The 16,869-nt window shown below is 32.0% G+C and overlaps 1 protein-coding gene across 1 annotated transcript in view; it reads left to right on the top strand.

Annotated features, from left to right (window-relative positions):
• The window catches only part of MDGA2 (MAM domain containing glycosylphosphatidylinositol anchor 2), an 848,836-nt gene that overhangs the window by 796,849 nt on the left and 35,118 nt on the right, over positions 1 to 16,869 (top strand). The window contains exons 12-14 of the mRNA XM_027111155.1: positions 1,752 to 1,772; positions 4,972 to 5,127; positions 5,599 to 5,757. Coding sequence (XP_026966956.1) covers positions 1,752 to 1,772; positions 4,972 to 5,127; positions 5,599 to 5,757 — 336 coding nt within the window. The remainder of the gene's footprint in view (positions 1 to 1,751; positions 1,773 to 4,971; positions 5,128 to 5,598; positions 5,758 to 16,869) is intronic.

The following is a 16,869-nucleotide window of genomic DNA, read 5'->3' as shown; positions in this document are numbered from 1 at the left end:
CTAAGTTTAGAAATTATTAGAACTTGTCTTACAGAGATATAGAAAAAAATCTTCATAAACTCAGTAGTTCTTATTGAAAACTCTGAGGTAACAAATGAAATGAAAAATAAATCTGGAAAATAGATATTATGTTTAGTTCCAACTTTCTTTAATTATCTTTATATCTTAGGCATGCTTATTAAAATCTTAAACATTTTAATTAAAAATAACTTCTGTATACTATGGACTTGGGTAAAGTATACTTTAGTGTATATAAGCATATAATGTATATAGGCGTCTATAAGAAATTTGACATGCTAGCTTGAAAAAAGAAAAATAGACTCACTGCAATATTTCAAATTTAGAATGGCAAATTTTCACAAGGTTAATTGTGATATTTATAGTGAATTTGGTGACTAAAATATTGTAGGAGAAGTCTCAAAATTCAGTCTGGTCACAGGTTACATGTAGCTGTGACATTTCTTAGAACTAAATTATAATTTAAAGATGCTTACTTCTTTCAAAGACAATATATAAAAATTGTAACTTCATATTATTCTAATTATGAAATAATTTTAAGTTTTAACAATTAATTTTCAAATTAAAATATACCGATACTTTGCAAGAAAGGGAATTTTTTTTCTCCCCTTCAGTGGAACTAATAAATGTATAGTCCCTTCTCTGTGTTATTCATTTCATAATTTACAATGGGGAATGAACAATTAGAACAACTAAAATAATGGGAATAGTCTGTCTTCTCAATGTAGAAATAGTAAAAAGTAATTTATTGAGAAACTAATCACTTTGTTAAAATTGATCTCAGTGTACTAAATTTAGCAATTATATATGAACTTATTTCATGCATGTGTGTGTATTTTTGACTATCATACTTTACTAGTATGTCCAAGTTTAACAAAAGTGGTTAATGGCAAATACTAGGAATTAACAACAAAGTAGACAACCTTCTGGAGGTTAGATTAACTGTCTATTGTAATCTTGGGAGACTGCAATAATGCATTCTTTTATCCAGAATGGAATTTTCTCTCAGAGTGATAAATGCCTAATCGATATATACAGCTACCATTTTGTCTCTTAGGTTCGACATATTTTTGTTGGTGTTTCAGTAATATTTAAAGTATTCATTCCTCTTCAGGTAGAAGTCAATTGGCACTTATACTGCAAACACAATTAGTTTTTTGAGATAAGTATTTATTCTGGTACACAAAAATACAAATGCATTGCTTAGCATTTGAAGACTGTGTGTGTTGTGTGCGTGTGTGTGTGTAAATGTAATTAAAGCGGCATCATAGTAGCTATTTGTTTTGGGACACACATAATGACATGGTATGAGGATTGCTTTAGTTTCACCAGAAGTAGATAACAGCAAGAAAAAACTAAAGTGTAATCTCTGTTGGATAATTGCATTCATTGTTAAACATCTAGATTATAGGTTGTCAGCCTCAGTTTTGATTTCTCGGTTTTGTTTAGCACTGGTTAAGATATAAAAGATCAGCAACTCCATTCCTTGGAAAATGAACAAATCCCACAGCTATTTAGCATTGATCTTTTGGGTACTTTGAGGCTGTTACTGCTGAGCTACAAAGTAGATTCTATTCAATCCTCTAGAACAAAATGGATTGCAGATATAATTCTCCATGGCCACAGTGGGCAAGATCATTAAGTTTTGGTTAGGCACTATGAGACACTGATTAGACTTTGATTTATAAAAGACATTCAAGCCATGCTAACATTATTTTTTGCTTTTCTTGTAGCTCCTGTTAATCCTCATTTGAGTAAGTATATTTTCACTTTAAAAATGGCACTGTATTTGACAATTAAGAAAAATAGAAAATGCATAAACACACAAAGTTTATTTAGCAACTGTTCATATTTGGTTTAAAATAGAATGGCTTGGAAACAGTAAAACTGACATAATTGTAAATTTTAAATTTCAAAAGATATGGGTGTAAAGACAAATAATTTAATGTTGATAATTGACTTTTCCTAAATATGGAGCCATTTCCCCAACATGCTTAACATTTGTTATTTGTGTAACTGTAGTTTACACAGTTAACAAATGTTATTTGTGTAAACTACAAATAATAAACTGTTGTTTCTTTTGTGGCATTGCATATTATTTGTATTGCTATTATTTGTTTCTTTAATTTTCATTCTTTGATTTCTACATTCCACTCATGAAATATTATATTTACTTAGAAAGTTAGTATTTGAATGGTTTAAGCAAGAATTTTCATGGATCATTATTGTATATCCCAATCTTCTATGAAGAAGAAGATAATCTGAGCACCATCCTCTTGATAATATTTCATTTTAAAATTAAGAATTGATTTTTTGTCTTCTATTTTGTGTCTAGCAATATATTGTTCTTGTCTAACAAAAGAGAATAGCCACCTTTATACTCTTACACATATCCATTCAACATTCTCAATTTCCTATACTTAGTGAAGAAAATGTCCAAATCTTTTTTCTCATTTTACTGTATTCTCTTTTCTGCAATGGCCTTTAACTGATTATATAACAAAGACCAAATTCTGTAACCCCTGTTCTTGCTGTATTTCTTACCAAAGATCCTCTTTTACTCCACTTTTGCATATCCAAATACTAATACTGAATATTTTTATAGATCTTTATTGTTCACATCTTGTTTCAGTGCATAAAAGTTCATTTAGTCATCACAATGACCCTTTAATGTGGATATTATTACCAACTCTTTGAGGTTCATTTTTCTTATAATGTTTAGCACAAATACTTCTTCCTCCATTAATTATTCCCTCATTTTGATTTTCCATAACAATTTATCTTCATCTATGTGGAAGCTATTTTTGATTTTCTCATATCCTCCAGTAGACTGTAAGATACTTAAGAACTAAATCTGTTTCTAGTTTCTCTCTACATCTCACTATCTTTGTGTCTATCACAGCATCTCATATTTAACAGGTGTTCAATGATCATTTGCTAAAAGAACAAATACATGACAGTTTCAGGATGAATTAATGGCATAAATCAGGTTCTCCCTGGCTTCTACCCAGGGTACTATTGCTAATTAGTTACTATATTGATTATAATTCTTTTGAAGGTAAGTACTCTGACTGCACTTCCAGTAGAAATGTTTAAAAACAGTTGTCATGAGAAGATTAAAAGTAAATACAGTCCATTAATGGACACTTAGGTTGTTTCTATTTCTCATATATTGCAAATAATACTGCAGTGAACATGTGAATGTACATATCTCTTTGAGGTACTCATTTCATTTCCTTTGGTTATATATTCTTAAGAGGTATTGCTGGATAATATGGTAGTTCTGTATTTAGGTTTTTTTAGTAACCTTCATACTGTTTTCCATAATAGCTGTACCAATTTACATTGCCACCAATAGTATAAAACTACTATACTCTTTTGATTACTGTAGCTTTACAATATATTTTAAAATCAGTAAGTGTGATGTTTCCAGCATTGTTCTTCCTCCTTCTAATTTTGTTGGCAATTTGGGGTCTTTTGTGGTTCAATAAGAATTTTAGGAATATTTTCTATTTCTATTAAAAAAAAAAACACGCCACTGGCATTGTCATAGGGATTGCATTGAATATATAGATCACTTTGGGTAGTATAGAAATTTTTAAAATATTAATTCTTCCAATCCAAGAACACGAGACATCTTTCCATTTATTTTTGTCTTCTTTAATTTCTTTCATCAATGTTTCATAGTTTTCAGTGTACAAGTCTTTCATCTCTTTAGCTAAGTTTATTCCTAAGTATTTCATTCTTTTTGATGCTACTGAAAATGAGATCGTTTTCTTAATTCCCCTTTCTGATAGTTCATTGTTAGTGTATAGAAACACACAGATTAATTCAAAGGCATGATCCCAACTTCAAGGGCTCCACTCCCAGGAATATCTGATAAATGTAACCCATTGCAGGGGGAAAAAAATGGGAGTTTTTATTATTTAGATGTTTATATCTTTATGAATTGCAGGGAATCTGTACTCAGTTTTGACTTCATTATTTACTAGCTGGAATTAGCCAAAGCTTTCTCCTACATGAGCCTCATGAGTTAGCATTTCTGTATTTTCATAGAGTTCTTATAAGTTTGAATGAAATAATATAAACTACGTGGGTTGTTTTTTTTTCAGTTAAGGATAATTTTAATTTTGTATCTGGTGGAGATTATAAACTCCATTATTTACCCCCCTGTTTCAAGCAGGGTCCATCCCAGTAAGAAAACCTTTTGCTACCTAGAAATATTACTACCACCCTCATTTCAGGGACACTTAAGGAAAGCTCTCAGTGAACTTGTTGTTGGGCCTTAACTCAGCATGTGGCTGGCATCCAAGAAATCCCAGTCCTTCCACAGGGTCTTCATAAAGTTCTCTTCATTACTTTATTTCTAGTGAATTTCAAGCACTTGGCAAATCTACATTCAAATAAAGCATGAAAGATAACTACTTTTAAAAATAATTTGCCATTATCTTCCCCTAAGTAAACTTCCATTTGTGCAAATGGGTATACGTGAAAGCATCTCAAGACATGGAGTGAAAAATTGTAACCTCAAGGTATACAGCTTTAAAGTGCTGTTGGGTAAATTAATAAAGATCTTTTTCTAATTGACAGTTTTGTTTGGATTGTACCTATACTTGAACAATGAAAGTTGGGGAAATTCTTCAGCCATAATACAAGCAAGCATGCATTGTATTCTTTAATTTCAATTATCTGGATATTTCAGAGGAAAATGGTTTGGGTTTAAATTATTAAATAAGAGACTGCTTTACATATCAAGATTATTTTTCATTTTCATTAAAATTGAAATAGTTTTAAGTTTAGTCATCATCTTGTGCATTATTTTGGCTATGGTGCCATTATTGCAATCTTGCATTATTATTGCTATATAATGTTTTAATTTTTTCTTATAAGAATATTGCAATATTTGTATTCATTTAATTTATCTTAATTATTTTAATTAAAATTTGTCAACAGGAGAATTTCACTGTGGATTTGAAGATGGTAACATTTGTTTGTTTACCCAAGATGATACAGACAATTTTGACTGGACAAAGCAAAGTACTGCAACAAGAAATACAAAATATACTCCAAACACTGGACCTAACGCTGATCGTAGTGGCTCCAAAGAAGGTATGAGGGTATGAAATGTTGTGTTCATAACAATCATACTCCAGCCTTGGACTTTTTAGAAATGCTGTTAATACGAAATGCAAGATAATGTTTAGTAATAGATTTGAAGATTTTGGAATAAAACATGAAATTTTTATGTATCATACAAATAATTCAGATATTTCTAAAGTCTGTAATCATTAATTTTCACTCAGAACTCACTGACATATATAGAGTTTAGGAATTTTTTTTTGATAATTCAAGTCTAAAATTCCAATTTTGTCTCAAGTTTTTATACATTTTAAACAATTTTATCTTTATATAGATTATTTATTCTTTATATTATGTTTGTATATATATATTTTATAAATGAGATGCAGACTCTCCTATCAATCTTTACTTTGTATGAAAACTCTAAAACTTCTCAGTGATTTTAAATTTCATGTTGCCTAATAATAATTTGCTTAAACATTTTATTTTGTCTTTTTTAAGGTTTTTATATGTACATTGAGACATCTAGACCCAGATTGGAAGGAGAAAAGGCTCGACTTCTCAGCCCTGTTTTCAGCATAGCTCCCAAAAACCCTTATGGACCCACGAACACTGCATATTGTCTCAGCTTCTTTTATCACATGTATGGACAACATATAGGTGAGATGGAAAGAATTACTATGTTTATTCAAAAGTAAATCGTAACTCAGAAGAAAAAGGTTCACAAACACATAGCATGAAATCAATTTTAGTCAAAGAGTATCATCATTGACTTTTAAACGGCTTACCAACAAATTGCAAAATAAGATGCTAAGAATGTTCCCCGATCATGTCCTAATTTCCCAAATTTATATTAAAATTTGAAATTTGGGTGCATTACCTACCTCCTCTAGAATCTTAATTCAGGCAGACCATCAATAGGTTAAGTTCTTTATGAGATCTTCTTGGAAATTAATACCAGTATAATTTACTCTGTTTCTTTCCAAAGCAATTTGCTTGAATAATGCCTCAGTGTATATTAATGACAGTGAAAAGAAGCATTGCCATACTCGGAAGACAAGTGCTTTTAGCACTATCTACACATTTGGAATATTGGTGATAGTTTCTTGTTTATAAAGTATGCCTAACACACCTAGTAGGATTTAAGAACATCCTTGATCCTGAAAAACATACAAATATGAAGACACACTTCCTGCCCTTAGAGACCTTAAGAATAACAAAGGCTAAGATGAGTAAATACACAATCATACTAGACAGAATACCACATAACCTCGAGAAGGAACCTAACAAACCTGGTAAGGGCGGTGGGTGGAAGGAATTCATGCAGATCTACAATTCTTTATGTGCAATTCTAAAATCAAAACAGCTGAACACAAAATTGTTTTAAACATGATTATCTGCCAACACATGCTAACCTGATCTACATGTGTTAGAATATCTGGCCTGAACTGATATGAACATATGTATAGTCTTTATTTATCCAAATGAGTGTGAACATATGTACTATTTACAGCAAAAATACTACTATGTTTAATTATGGGATTCTGTTTCAGTTCTTTCCTGGGGATGTTACGTAATATACAAGACATACCCTCTTTTAACTTTCTAAAGTAAGACAAAATTCTGAATGGTGAAGCATATCTAGCTCCACAGAGATTGGCAAGGGATTGTGGATCTCTGTCTATTTGGAGGATAAGGCAATGCTTTGGGACAAAGGGAAATGTTTCTCTATGAAAGAAGTGTACATTTTCAATAGACAGAGATAAGCATAGGGAAGATTAAAGCACTGGTAATGAGGAAGTAAAATGCAAGATATGAGGATAATATGGTCTTAAGATAAATTTAACAAAATAAAAGTGTAAATATTTTCATATAAAGTAACAAAATTGTGCACATGATATATACCAGCTACTATACTTATTTAAGTGAAGTAATCCTTTTAATAAATTTATAAAAATGAGCATCATTATCCATCTTTCACAGTCGAGAAAACTGAACCTCAGTGAGTTTGTATGAATTACAAGTAACTGGTTATGCTGGTGTTCAAATTCATAGCCAACATTATTACTCCATATTCTTCACAGTGGAGCAGTAGGTGACAAACCCAGAGAGGAAAACTCTTATGCAGCAAAAAATGCCCTCAACATGAAGTTAGGAAACCTGGATGGGAATTTGGTTGTAGCAGTCAGTCACTGTAAGAATTTACAGAAGTCACTTAAAATGTCTAGATCTTGCTCTCCTCATCTGTAAAATAGGAATAATAATTTCTAATTCAGAAATATGTAGTTCAAGTTAAATGAGGTAACATATATAAAATCTTCTATCAGATGGTAGACACACATAATCTTAGGTTACTTTGAATTTCAAAGAGCAGCGATATTATCAATAGTAAAGTAATAGCTAATATTTATGAAGTAATCATAATGGACCAGGCCACTATTCCTAACACGTGATGGATTATTTCTCTTAATGTTCACAATAAATATTTGCACTCATTAAAATTGTTATCCTGTTTTTTATAGATAAGGAAACTAAAATATAGAGAATTTTAATTACCATGCCCATCATATCATAACTGATAAGTAGTGAAGCCAAAATACTAACCTGGGAAGCTGGACATGTAGTTTGCCTGCTTCGCCACTCTGCAGGGAGACCTTTGCAATGTTGTGAAAGCTTAGCTATTTAGTAGTCAGGGCGGAATTATTACGGATTTTGTGCAGACAACAAGCATAGTGCGATATATGATTTGGACAAATAAATCTTTTAAGTGTGGGTAAAATTATTGAGAAACAGAATATGGACTGGAAAAGCAATTAGAAAGCTGTGAGAATAGTCATGGGTTCACTACGGCCTAAACTATGAAGGAAATAAATCTCCACACAATTGCCAAACCATCTTACTTATTATGAGATTACTCTCATTACAAAGAGAATTAGCTCAACTCTAATTCTTCCCTTTAGTTGATGAGGTATGATTTTACTTACTCTCTATTTCGAATATATTTCATGGACTTTTTTTTCTCCTGATTTACCTTGGAACAGACATATTTAAAATGGTTTTTAAATAAATAATTCCAAGATCAATATATTGAATTACTTTAATGAGTAAACTATGTATTTACCTTATTTTTGAGGCTGGCTACCTTAGAGCTCCCTCTCAAACTTTCTGCATATTTATGCTGAATCCCAAGATAATTTCAATATACTTTTAACTTCACAGTTGTTATTCTTATGCTCTTTATTGTCAGTGAATGCCTACTTGTTCTGCTAGTTTTGTTCTGCTTATTTCAAAGAGAAGGCAGTTCTCCATTTCTTCCATGTTCTCAAATATTTACCACTTTGATACCTGTGCCATTTCTCTGCTTCCTCAGATGGTTGAAGGTTGCAGGTATTAGGTCTGTCACTTGGGTCCCCTCTCAGCAGGGCACAATCATGCTGCTTACTAAAATCTAGGCAAAAATATCTGTTCCAGACATGACTAATTAGTGATGGCTAGGTGAACTACCTCATTAGAGAGTTGCTGCCTGTATCTAAAACCCTTCCTCTTTGCAAATATTATTCTAAGACACTCATTCATCTGTTAAACTGGGGTGCATTTATAGTCACTGGTTTTTACAAATTACAGTCTTAGTTTTATTCCTTCTTTTGGAAATCCAGATTCAAAAATGATTTGTCCTGGATTTCTAATAGCCTACTTGCAGTTATTACTTCCTGGTCAACTGTAAATAATCATTGCTCTTTTAACTGGGGCTAACGGACAATATATCACTGAGAAGAGTCACAATTTTTTTAATAATACAAAAAAGGGTGATCAGTTATTCATTATTTAGAAAAGAGGTTCCTCTTTGAAATAAAGTCAGATATATTACTTATCTATTGCTGCATGATAAATTTCTCCCACATTTTGTACTTTAAAACTAAAAACATTTTGTACTTTAAATCATTTACGATCTCATATTTTCTGTGGGTCACGAGTATGGGTATGGCTTATCTGAGTGTCTGTAGTTCTAGGTCTCTCATGAGGTTGCAGAAAAGCTATCAGGTAGGACTGCTGTCTAATTTGAAGACCTCATTTGGGGACAATACCCTTCTAAGCCCACTCACTAGGTTTTTGGCAGGTCTCACTCCCTCACAGGTGTTGGACTAAGGATTCTGATTTCTTGCTGGCTGTTGGCCAGAGGCTTTTCTCAGTTTTTTGCCATGTGATGTCTCTATAGGACTGTCTCATGGCAGCAGGCCTCCTCCAGAGCAAGCGATCTATGAAGAGAGAGCAAATACATGCCCAAGAATTTTTAATAACTTGATGACTGGAGTGATATCCCATAACTTATTCTATTTATTATAACTGATTGATCGTTCCAACTCACATTCAGGGGGAGGAAATGACACAAGAGTGTTAATCCTAGGAGGTTGAAATCATTGGGTAGCATCTTAGAGGTTATCTGCCACAGTGGTACAATTTCTTGTTAAGTTTCCATCAAAATTGACTTAATAAAAAATAAATGAAAGCTCTAATGTGTCACCCTTTAACTGTTGATTTATATGTACATGATATAATACAATGTACATGATGTGGCTATTGACAATAATATAAGACTATTTCAGCAATCCTATGACCACTAGGAGGCATTTTGATTGATTAATCAGCTAAATTTCTAATTTTCTTACAAAGAAATTGAACCTCATATGAGGTCACTGGATATGACAAGAGCTTATTAAAAATCAGTAAAATAGGTACTTCATTTATTTCTAGAAATGAGAATTTGAAATATAAGCATCATAACATACCAGGAAATTAAATATAAAAATACAAAAGACACTTATGAATACATTCATTGAACTTGATAACAATGGTTCAAATACAGTTGTGCCTCTAGAAAGCTAATTTCACTGTGGAACAAATGGGAAGCAAGGAAAAGGAGTTCATTAATGACATCTATTGTCATGAATCTTGAGGGTAAGGAAGAAGTGATGAAGTAGAGAGACGTGGGATTGTAAAAGGACTTAAATAAGAGAAAAAAGAGTTAAAAGAAAGGGTAAGTTTAGAGATACACAAATCAGAGGGAAGCAAGTTTCTTGAAGAGATGAGAATTTAGAGGTCTGGTGGGGGATTAGCCTTGAAGAGGATACTAATGTCTCTTCTACTGAGATGGGATGAAAACAATTAAGAATGTGGCTTTTGATTCATTCTTAGATGCAAGAACAGCAAACAGATGTGAAATTTGTCTTCTTAACAGTTTCTATTTTCTGTTTAAAATAAATGCAAAGGTTTCATTTTCAAAGAGTAAACCATTTTAGGAAAGTGGTAAAAGGAAATCGATACTGATCAGGGATATAGAGAGAGCTGGAGAGGTTGGCGATCAGGACATCAATCCTCAGCGTTTTGAAATGTATTTTAGGATATAATGCTCAGTTTGACTCTCCATCTCTTCTTGTGTATTGTACTGAATTAGTCTGCTAACTGCCTTCCTTGCTGTCTCTTTGGCCCCTAGTTTCTGGGGATAAAGATCATTCTCTAAAACTAGTAACGTAAGGACTTCAAGGATACATGCTTTTCTGGCATCTCCTTGGGGCAGCTCCATGGTTTATTCCAGTTATACCTGAAGTTCTCCAAATCAATCTATGTTGTGTCTGGGGCTTCTTTACAGACTCTGTTTTTTGTCCTACTTGAACTGTATACTTTGGAAGAGTAGAAACAATGATTCTTCTCATCACATGGTACCCTGCAAATGTAAATGTTTATTTGACCATCCATAAATATTTGTTAAGTAAATGAATATTTTTTAAAACATATGGTAGAAGTAGTACTTTTTCACCTCTTTAATCATCTAGGTTACTCATATTCTTCCTTCAAAATCCAACTCAAAGACATCTGCTCAAATTCCTCCCCATCCTCCCTGCTCCTTCTGTTCTCCTAACACCTGGTGCACATCTTTATCATAATGTTTGTCACCCTGACCCCTGTTAGACTGTAAGCTCCTTGAGAGCAATAGCATGATTTATTTATATTTGATCCTCTGAAAAAACAAATGCTCAATAGATTTTTAAAAAATCATCCAAAAATAGATACTTTAGTTTCTGAGTGTGGTAGAAGAATGACAACATGAGGGAAATGAAAGTATGAGTTTAGATTGAAACCAGAAGGTAGTTTCACCAAGACCTTATAGGATAGGTTGGAAAAAAAATAGAAGTTAATCACTGACTTAACTTGAATTTGAATTTAAGTTATCTGGCAGCTAAAGTGTAGAGGAAAACAAAAGTGTCACATATTTCTTAATTAATTAAAGGGAAATTTATCTTTATGAAAGTACTTAGTATTTTGTAAAAGTACTCAGTATCTATAAGCAATATAGATATTGCTATACTACATAGATTTTGCTATACTCTTAGCAATATCTTCATGTAGTATTTTTAGAAAAAACATGAAACATGTACAAATAAAAATTGTATATACTGAAAGGCCATAATAACATTAAAGAATAAAATTTGGGTTTTCAGCTGAAATATTATGATCCATGTTACCTTATGATGATCTAACAAAATGTAGAAATAAAATTTAATGAATCTGAAATTAACCTCCATTAAGTTTCTCTTAATAAGATATCTCAGGTTATCCTTTAGCAAGAGCTGGATTAAAGCTTTCTAGTGCTGACATTCAAAGATTTTTAAAAGGGGACTTAAATGTTTTTATACAAGGTGTAGAGAAAGCAAAGGTGACAATCTTTTGCATGATTTTAGGAGTCTGATTTTTATTCTTATTTTAGTCAAAGATCATATTTCTTCTGATTAGTATTTTTTTAAATCAACATTTTTGCTTATATCTCATATATTTGTAAAACAGAAAATCTACTCACATATTTTTCCCCTTGGCGTTAAATACCGTGTGAGAGTGGATTTGAGCCTGAAAAAAAAAATATTAAGGTGCCATTATTTTATAGTCTTAATTACATTGACTGTAGAAGAATCTCAGCAAAATAAATATGTAAATTTGAGATACTTACATCTTGATAATTTCTCAGAATTAAGGTCCTTGTAAAAGACAATTCCCTGGTGGCTGAGAGAATCGATAAAGTTATTTAGTATTCTACATTTAAATATTAGAGAATAGCTACCTACAGTGGGCTATTAGTTAATAATTGATATTAAGCCACTCTTTCTGTTAAGAATTATATAATGCTTTCAGTGAAGTCTTGTTTGTAGTTAATACTGATAATGCCAATGTCATCAGTGTGAAAACAATGCAATAGAAAGAAGACATTCATTCAGTAAACTGCTTTGTTAAATTAAGATGTATTTTTTAAGGGGGTGATAGATAGACTTTAACCATGATTTATTACCACGTATAATCAAAATATTATTACAGATCCTTGTCACAGACTCTCTAATAAGACCATATGTAATATGTAGTACATTTACCTTTTTAAGTCTCTGGTTATGAACCACCAACTGTCCCTAAATTTATTTTCTTCCTATTTAATTATTCATTGATGATGGTCCTGTTGAGGAAGAAGTTTTCCTCTACTTTTCTGGGTTCTGGCTGGTCTAAGAATTAAATTGACATGAGATAAATTAACAGGAGAAAATCAAACAAAGTTTAGTAATGTGTATACATGGGAGAGACCCAGAAAAACTGAGTAACTCGTCAAAATGGCCAAAGTCCTCACCTTGACTACCCTCCTCAGCTAAAGATAAAAGAAGATGTTGAGGGTAGGGAGAGTCAGCTATGGGAGGTTACCAGGAAAAGTGCAGTAACTGGATGATTGTGATGCAGATTTAAGTCATTGCCTTCTCTATTGATAAGAGTTTCTAGAGACCTGGTTGTCCTCATGTATACATGTGTCCAGGTATAAGAGGGAGACACACTTACAAATGGAGATTTCCCTTATAAATGTACATGTTTCTTACAAAGGGGCAACTCCTACTTGGTTTTCAGAGTCTTTCCCACTTCTGCTGTTTCTCAGAAAATAACAAGCTTAAAACAATTAATATGCCAAAGAGACATATTTTAGGGTGGCAAATTCTGATCCCCTACATTGCCTCAGACAAGGTATAGTAGAAGCTAGGATGTTTAAACAAAATTAATAATGTGACTGAGAAAGTCTTGTGTTTCAAATATACATCTCATTTTCAGTGTAATTAATAAACAGTATTATTTCATCAATCAAATTAATGGTAAGCAAATAAGTTAAATGCTTTTGTTTCTCATCCAGTGTACCAACCTTTTTAAACTAACTTCATTGGAAGTGTAGGTTTATTATGATGAGTACTTTTACCCTTAGGTCTTAGATTCACTCATTTCTGTTCAATAGGATGAATTGCACATGCTATGTGCCTAGTGGTGTTTAGGGAACTATAAAGGATAAAAGAGAAGTAAGATAAAAGGTTCTTATCCATCAAATAGTTTATAATTTATTTAGGGTAATAAATTACTGAATAAAAGCCAAAAAGTAATATACACCAAAAATGCATGATAGGCCCATGCCATGGGTGAACAAGGAGAGAACACCTAGAACAGCAGAGTTAAAATAAAGTTTCTAAGGAAGAAAAGAAATGTAAACCATCCTCTAAAAGAGGTAAGTGTTGATGAATGCAAGTTAGTGTGTCCTATGCACAGTGAGGCCAAGCAAACCCAAGTGTCAGAGTTTGTATCAGGGAAAGGTTTATTGCAAAAGCCAAGCAAGGAGAACACACAGGTCAAGCTACAAAGCCCAAACTCCCTGATGGTTTTTGGGGAAGCGTTTTTATAAGCAAACTTTGGGGTGAGCGATGCAGGGTATGAGACTTTCTTCTGATTGGTTGGTGCTGAGGTAACAGGGCAGTGCTCCAGGAATCTTGTGCTCAGCCATATGTTACCATCCTCCACCTAGGTGGGGGCCTTAGTTTGTGCAGAAGAATTCGAAGATGTTGTTGTGTATACTTCTTCAGGAGGAACCAGGACCCTGCCCCATCACTGCACTATTGTTTCTTGACTGTTCCTCCTTTGTTTCTGCATTCCTTCACTTTTCTGGTTAGCAACTGTTTGAATTTGCCCTTTGGTAGTCCTGAAAGGTCTAGGAAACTGAAGCCTTGTTCCTATAAGCAAGAAATGGAGGGCTTGGAAAGGATTTGTACCTGGGAGGGCCCCACAGGGTCCTACTTGGCTTTAGAAACAAATAATGACAAGATCTATATAAGGTCTCTGCATATATCAGAGAAATAGAAAGCCTGATGAAAGCTATGTTTTAGTAAATTTATTGGACACTAATGTAGAGATTCAACTGGATACAAGAAGGCATGGTAATGACTGGAGAAAGTGAACTGACACTTTTTATTTAAGTTATCATTGCAATTATATATTTTAAAAAATAATAACAATGAATGCTGCAGCTGTTTCCATTCAAGCAGAAAATAATGATTTTATAATTTCCCATTTTGTCTGTGTGTATAATACAAGTGATGTTACCAATTACCTATCAATAGACAGCTCTTCCCTGGAGCTAGGTGATTTTGGCACATCTTGAAACTCAAATTAATGAGCCTGTATTAATGATTAGAATAAAAATGTGATTTATATTCAAGTGATTCCCCAGGCTTTGGAGTAAAGCAAATTACAGATTAAGTTATATGAACTTGGTAATTTCAAGTATCTATTAAAAAAAGAAGTATACACATTTTAGGACATATATTTAAATTATTTATCTAAAACATATAAAACACATATTTATAGTAAAATAATTAAAAGTAAGTTTATGCTAAGGACTTAAAGAAAGAAGAGAACTTGGTAACAGTAATTATAAATAATATTTAAGCAACTTATATTTTATACTGCAATTTATATGAAATAATATTAAAATAAGAAGTGTGTTATTGAATAACACCATGAATAACCCCAAACCTTAGGTCACTGCTCATGAGATAATACGGCATTTAGTTCATTTAGCCTTTCTGACTGTAATCCCTAAGCATGAGATGAACAAAGTTATCTCTAACTCTGGCACCTAACTCTTAAAGACTGGTGACCAAAAGATAAGAATTAGGAAACCCAGAAGAAAAAAGATAGTTAAGTTTTGCTTACCAACTTCAAACTTGTGTCATGGCACTACATAACATTTGGAAATCCTTGGGGATGATTAAATTCATACCTATTGATATCTGGTGCTTACCAAAGCATAAATACACTGCCTCTGAGGATTTAAAGTTACTTTTAAAGGGTATTAACACAATCCATCATATTCACTTTGGAATTTTCTTACTGTAATACTATAATAATGCGCTGAATCAGCTTTGCTGAATCTAACTTCTCTTGAATAGCTTTATTCTGTTTTGCAAGTTCTAATTTTGTTGACCAAGACGACCTGGACATAAGTTTAAGTAAATTTTGGTACTGAATTCTCTTTTATACCTTAAAAGCTGTAAACATGCTTTAAAAAATGTTCCAAAATCATTTGTCTGTTAATAGCATTTTTGTCATCAGCTCTAAAATAGACCAGTGAATCAATAATTTGTATTCATTGATTTGGAAAATGGAATATAATTAATATTATGTACATAAGAATAAGACACTTAAATTATAATATATTTGAAAGAACTTATTTCAGTTATATTTCTAGTGTCTTTTTGTTATAAAAAAAGTAATACTTGCCTTTTTAAGTAAAATCTAGCTATATAATCTATTCAAAAACCAATTCAAAATCTGGGATAATTTAGACCTGGCCTCTTTAGACCTAAGAAAAATATTTTTCACATAGTACACATTCAATAAATATAAATAGTAATAATTCAACTTTGAAATTATATATGTAAAAAGAAAATGTTATTTAAGAAAAAGTAAACATGATCACAGCAAAGCATATTCTCTGAGATAAAATACATTCAATATAGATACAGTAATCTATCATTATTGATATAGTAATGGTAAGTCATATATATTAATATGTGTTTTATTTCAAAAGTATGCATTTATTACTTTAAGTAAATTCTGAAAGACATATAGTAAACACTGCTTTGTTAGCCTAATTAAAATGAATAAGTCTAAAAAGGGTATAATCATTTTATTAACATTTAAAAGAAATTTCCATGTACTGATTTGATGACAGGATTGATTCCTGTCACTTTAATCAAAATAACAGGCCATGCTACCCAAGAGAAATAAGACTTCCATATAAAATGGTAATTCATTCACTGCCATCTGTTTACATTAGCACCTCACATTTACTTAAGTATCCATTGATAATTTTTTAATGTATGGAACAACTTGAACTGCATTGGTAGCTTAGAGGGAGCAGGCTTCATTTTTTTACGTGCAAGCTATTGAAGGACTTCTACTAGGTTAAGAAGCTAAGGGGATATATTTAAGAAATACAAAAAATAAAGTAAAATAAAAATTAAAAGATAACTGTTACTTTCCTTTCTGAAAAAGCAATACAGTTTAAATAGAAATCAGTAGAAATTATTACAGCTCAACTCAATCAGTTACCACTGATACAGCTAGAAGCTATAGTAGAGGTAGGCCATGGAATAGGCAAGCAGTCCTTTCCTAATTAATTCGCACACAGACTATTTCTTCAAATAATTTCTGAAAGGTATATGCTACATAATGCTTTGTTCATCCAATGACAACAGGTTCAAAAAAGTACTATCACTTTATTTAATGTTTAATGCAATTTAATTATTTAATTATTTATTTATTTATATTTTTTACATCTTTATTGGAGTATAATTGCTTTACAATGGTGTGTTAGTTTCTGCTTTATAACAAAGTGAATCAGTTATACATATACATATGTTCCCATAT

Source organism: Aethalodelphis obliquidens, unplaced genomic scaffold, assembly GCF_003676395.1.
Source record: "Aethalodelphis obliquidens isolate GAN/ISIS:26980383/991018 unplaced genomic scaffold, ASM367639v1 scaffold10, whole genome shotgun sequence".
NCBI lineage: Eukaryota > Metazoa > Chordata > Mammalia > Artiodactyla > Delphinidae > Aethalodelphis > Aethalodelphis obliquidens.
The sequence above is the reverse complement of the archived record's forward strand: the minus strand, read 5'-3'. Positions and strand labels throughout refer to the sequence as shown.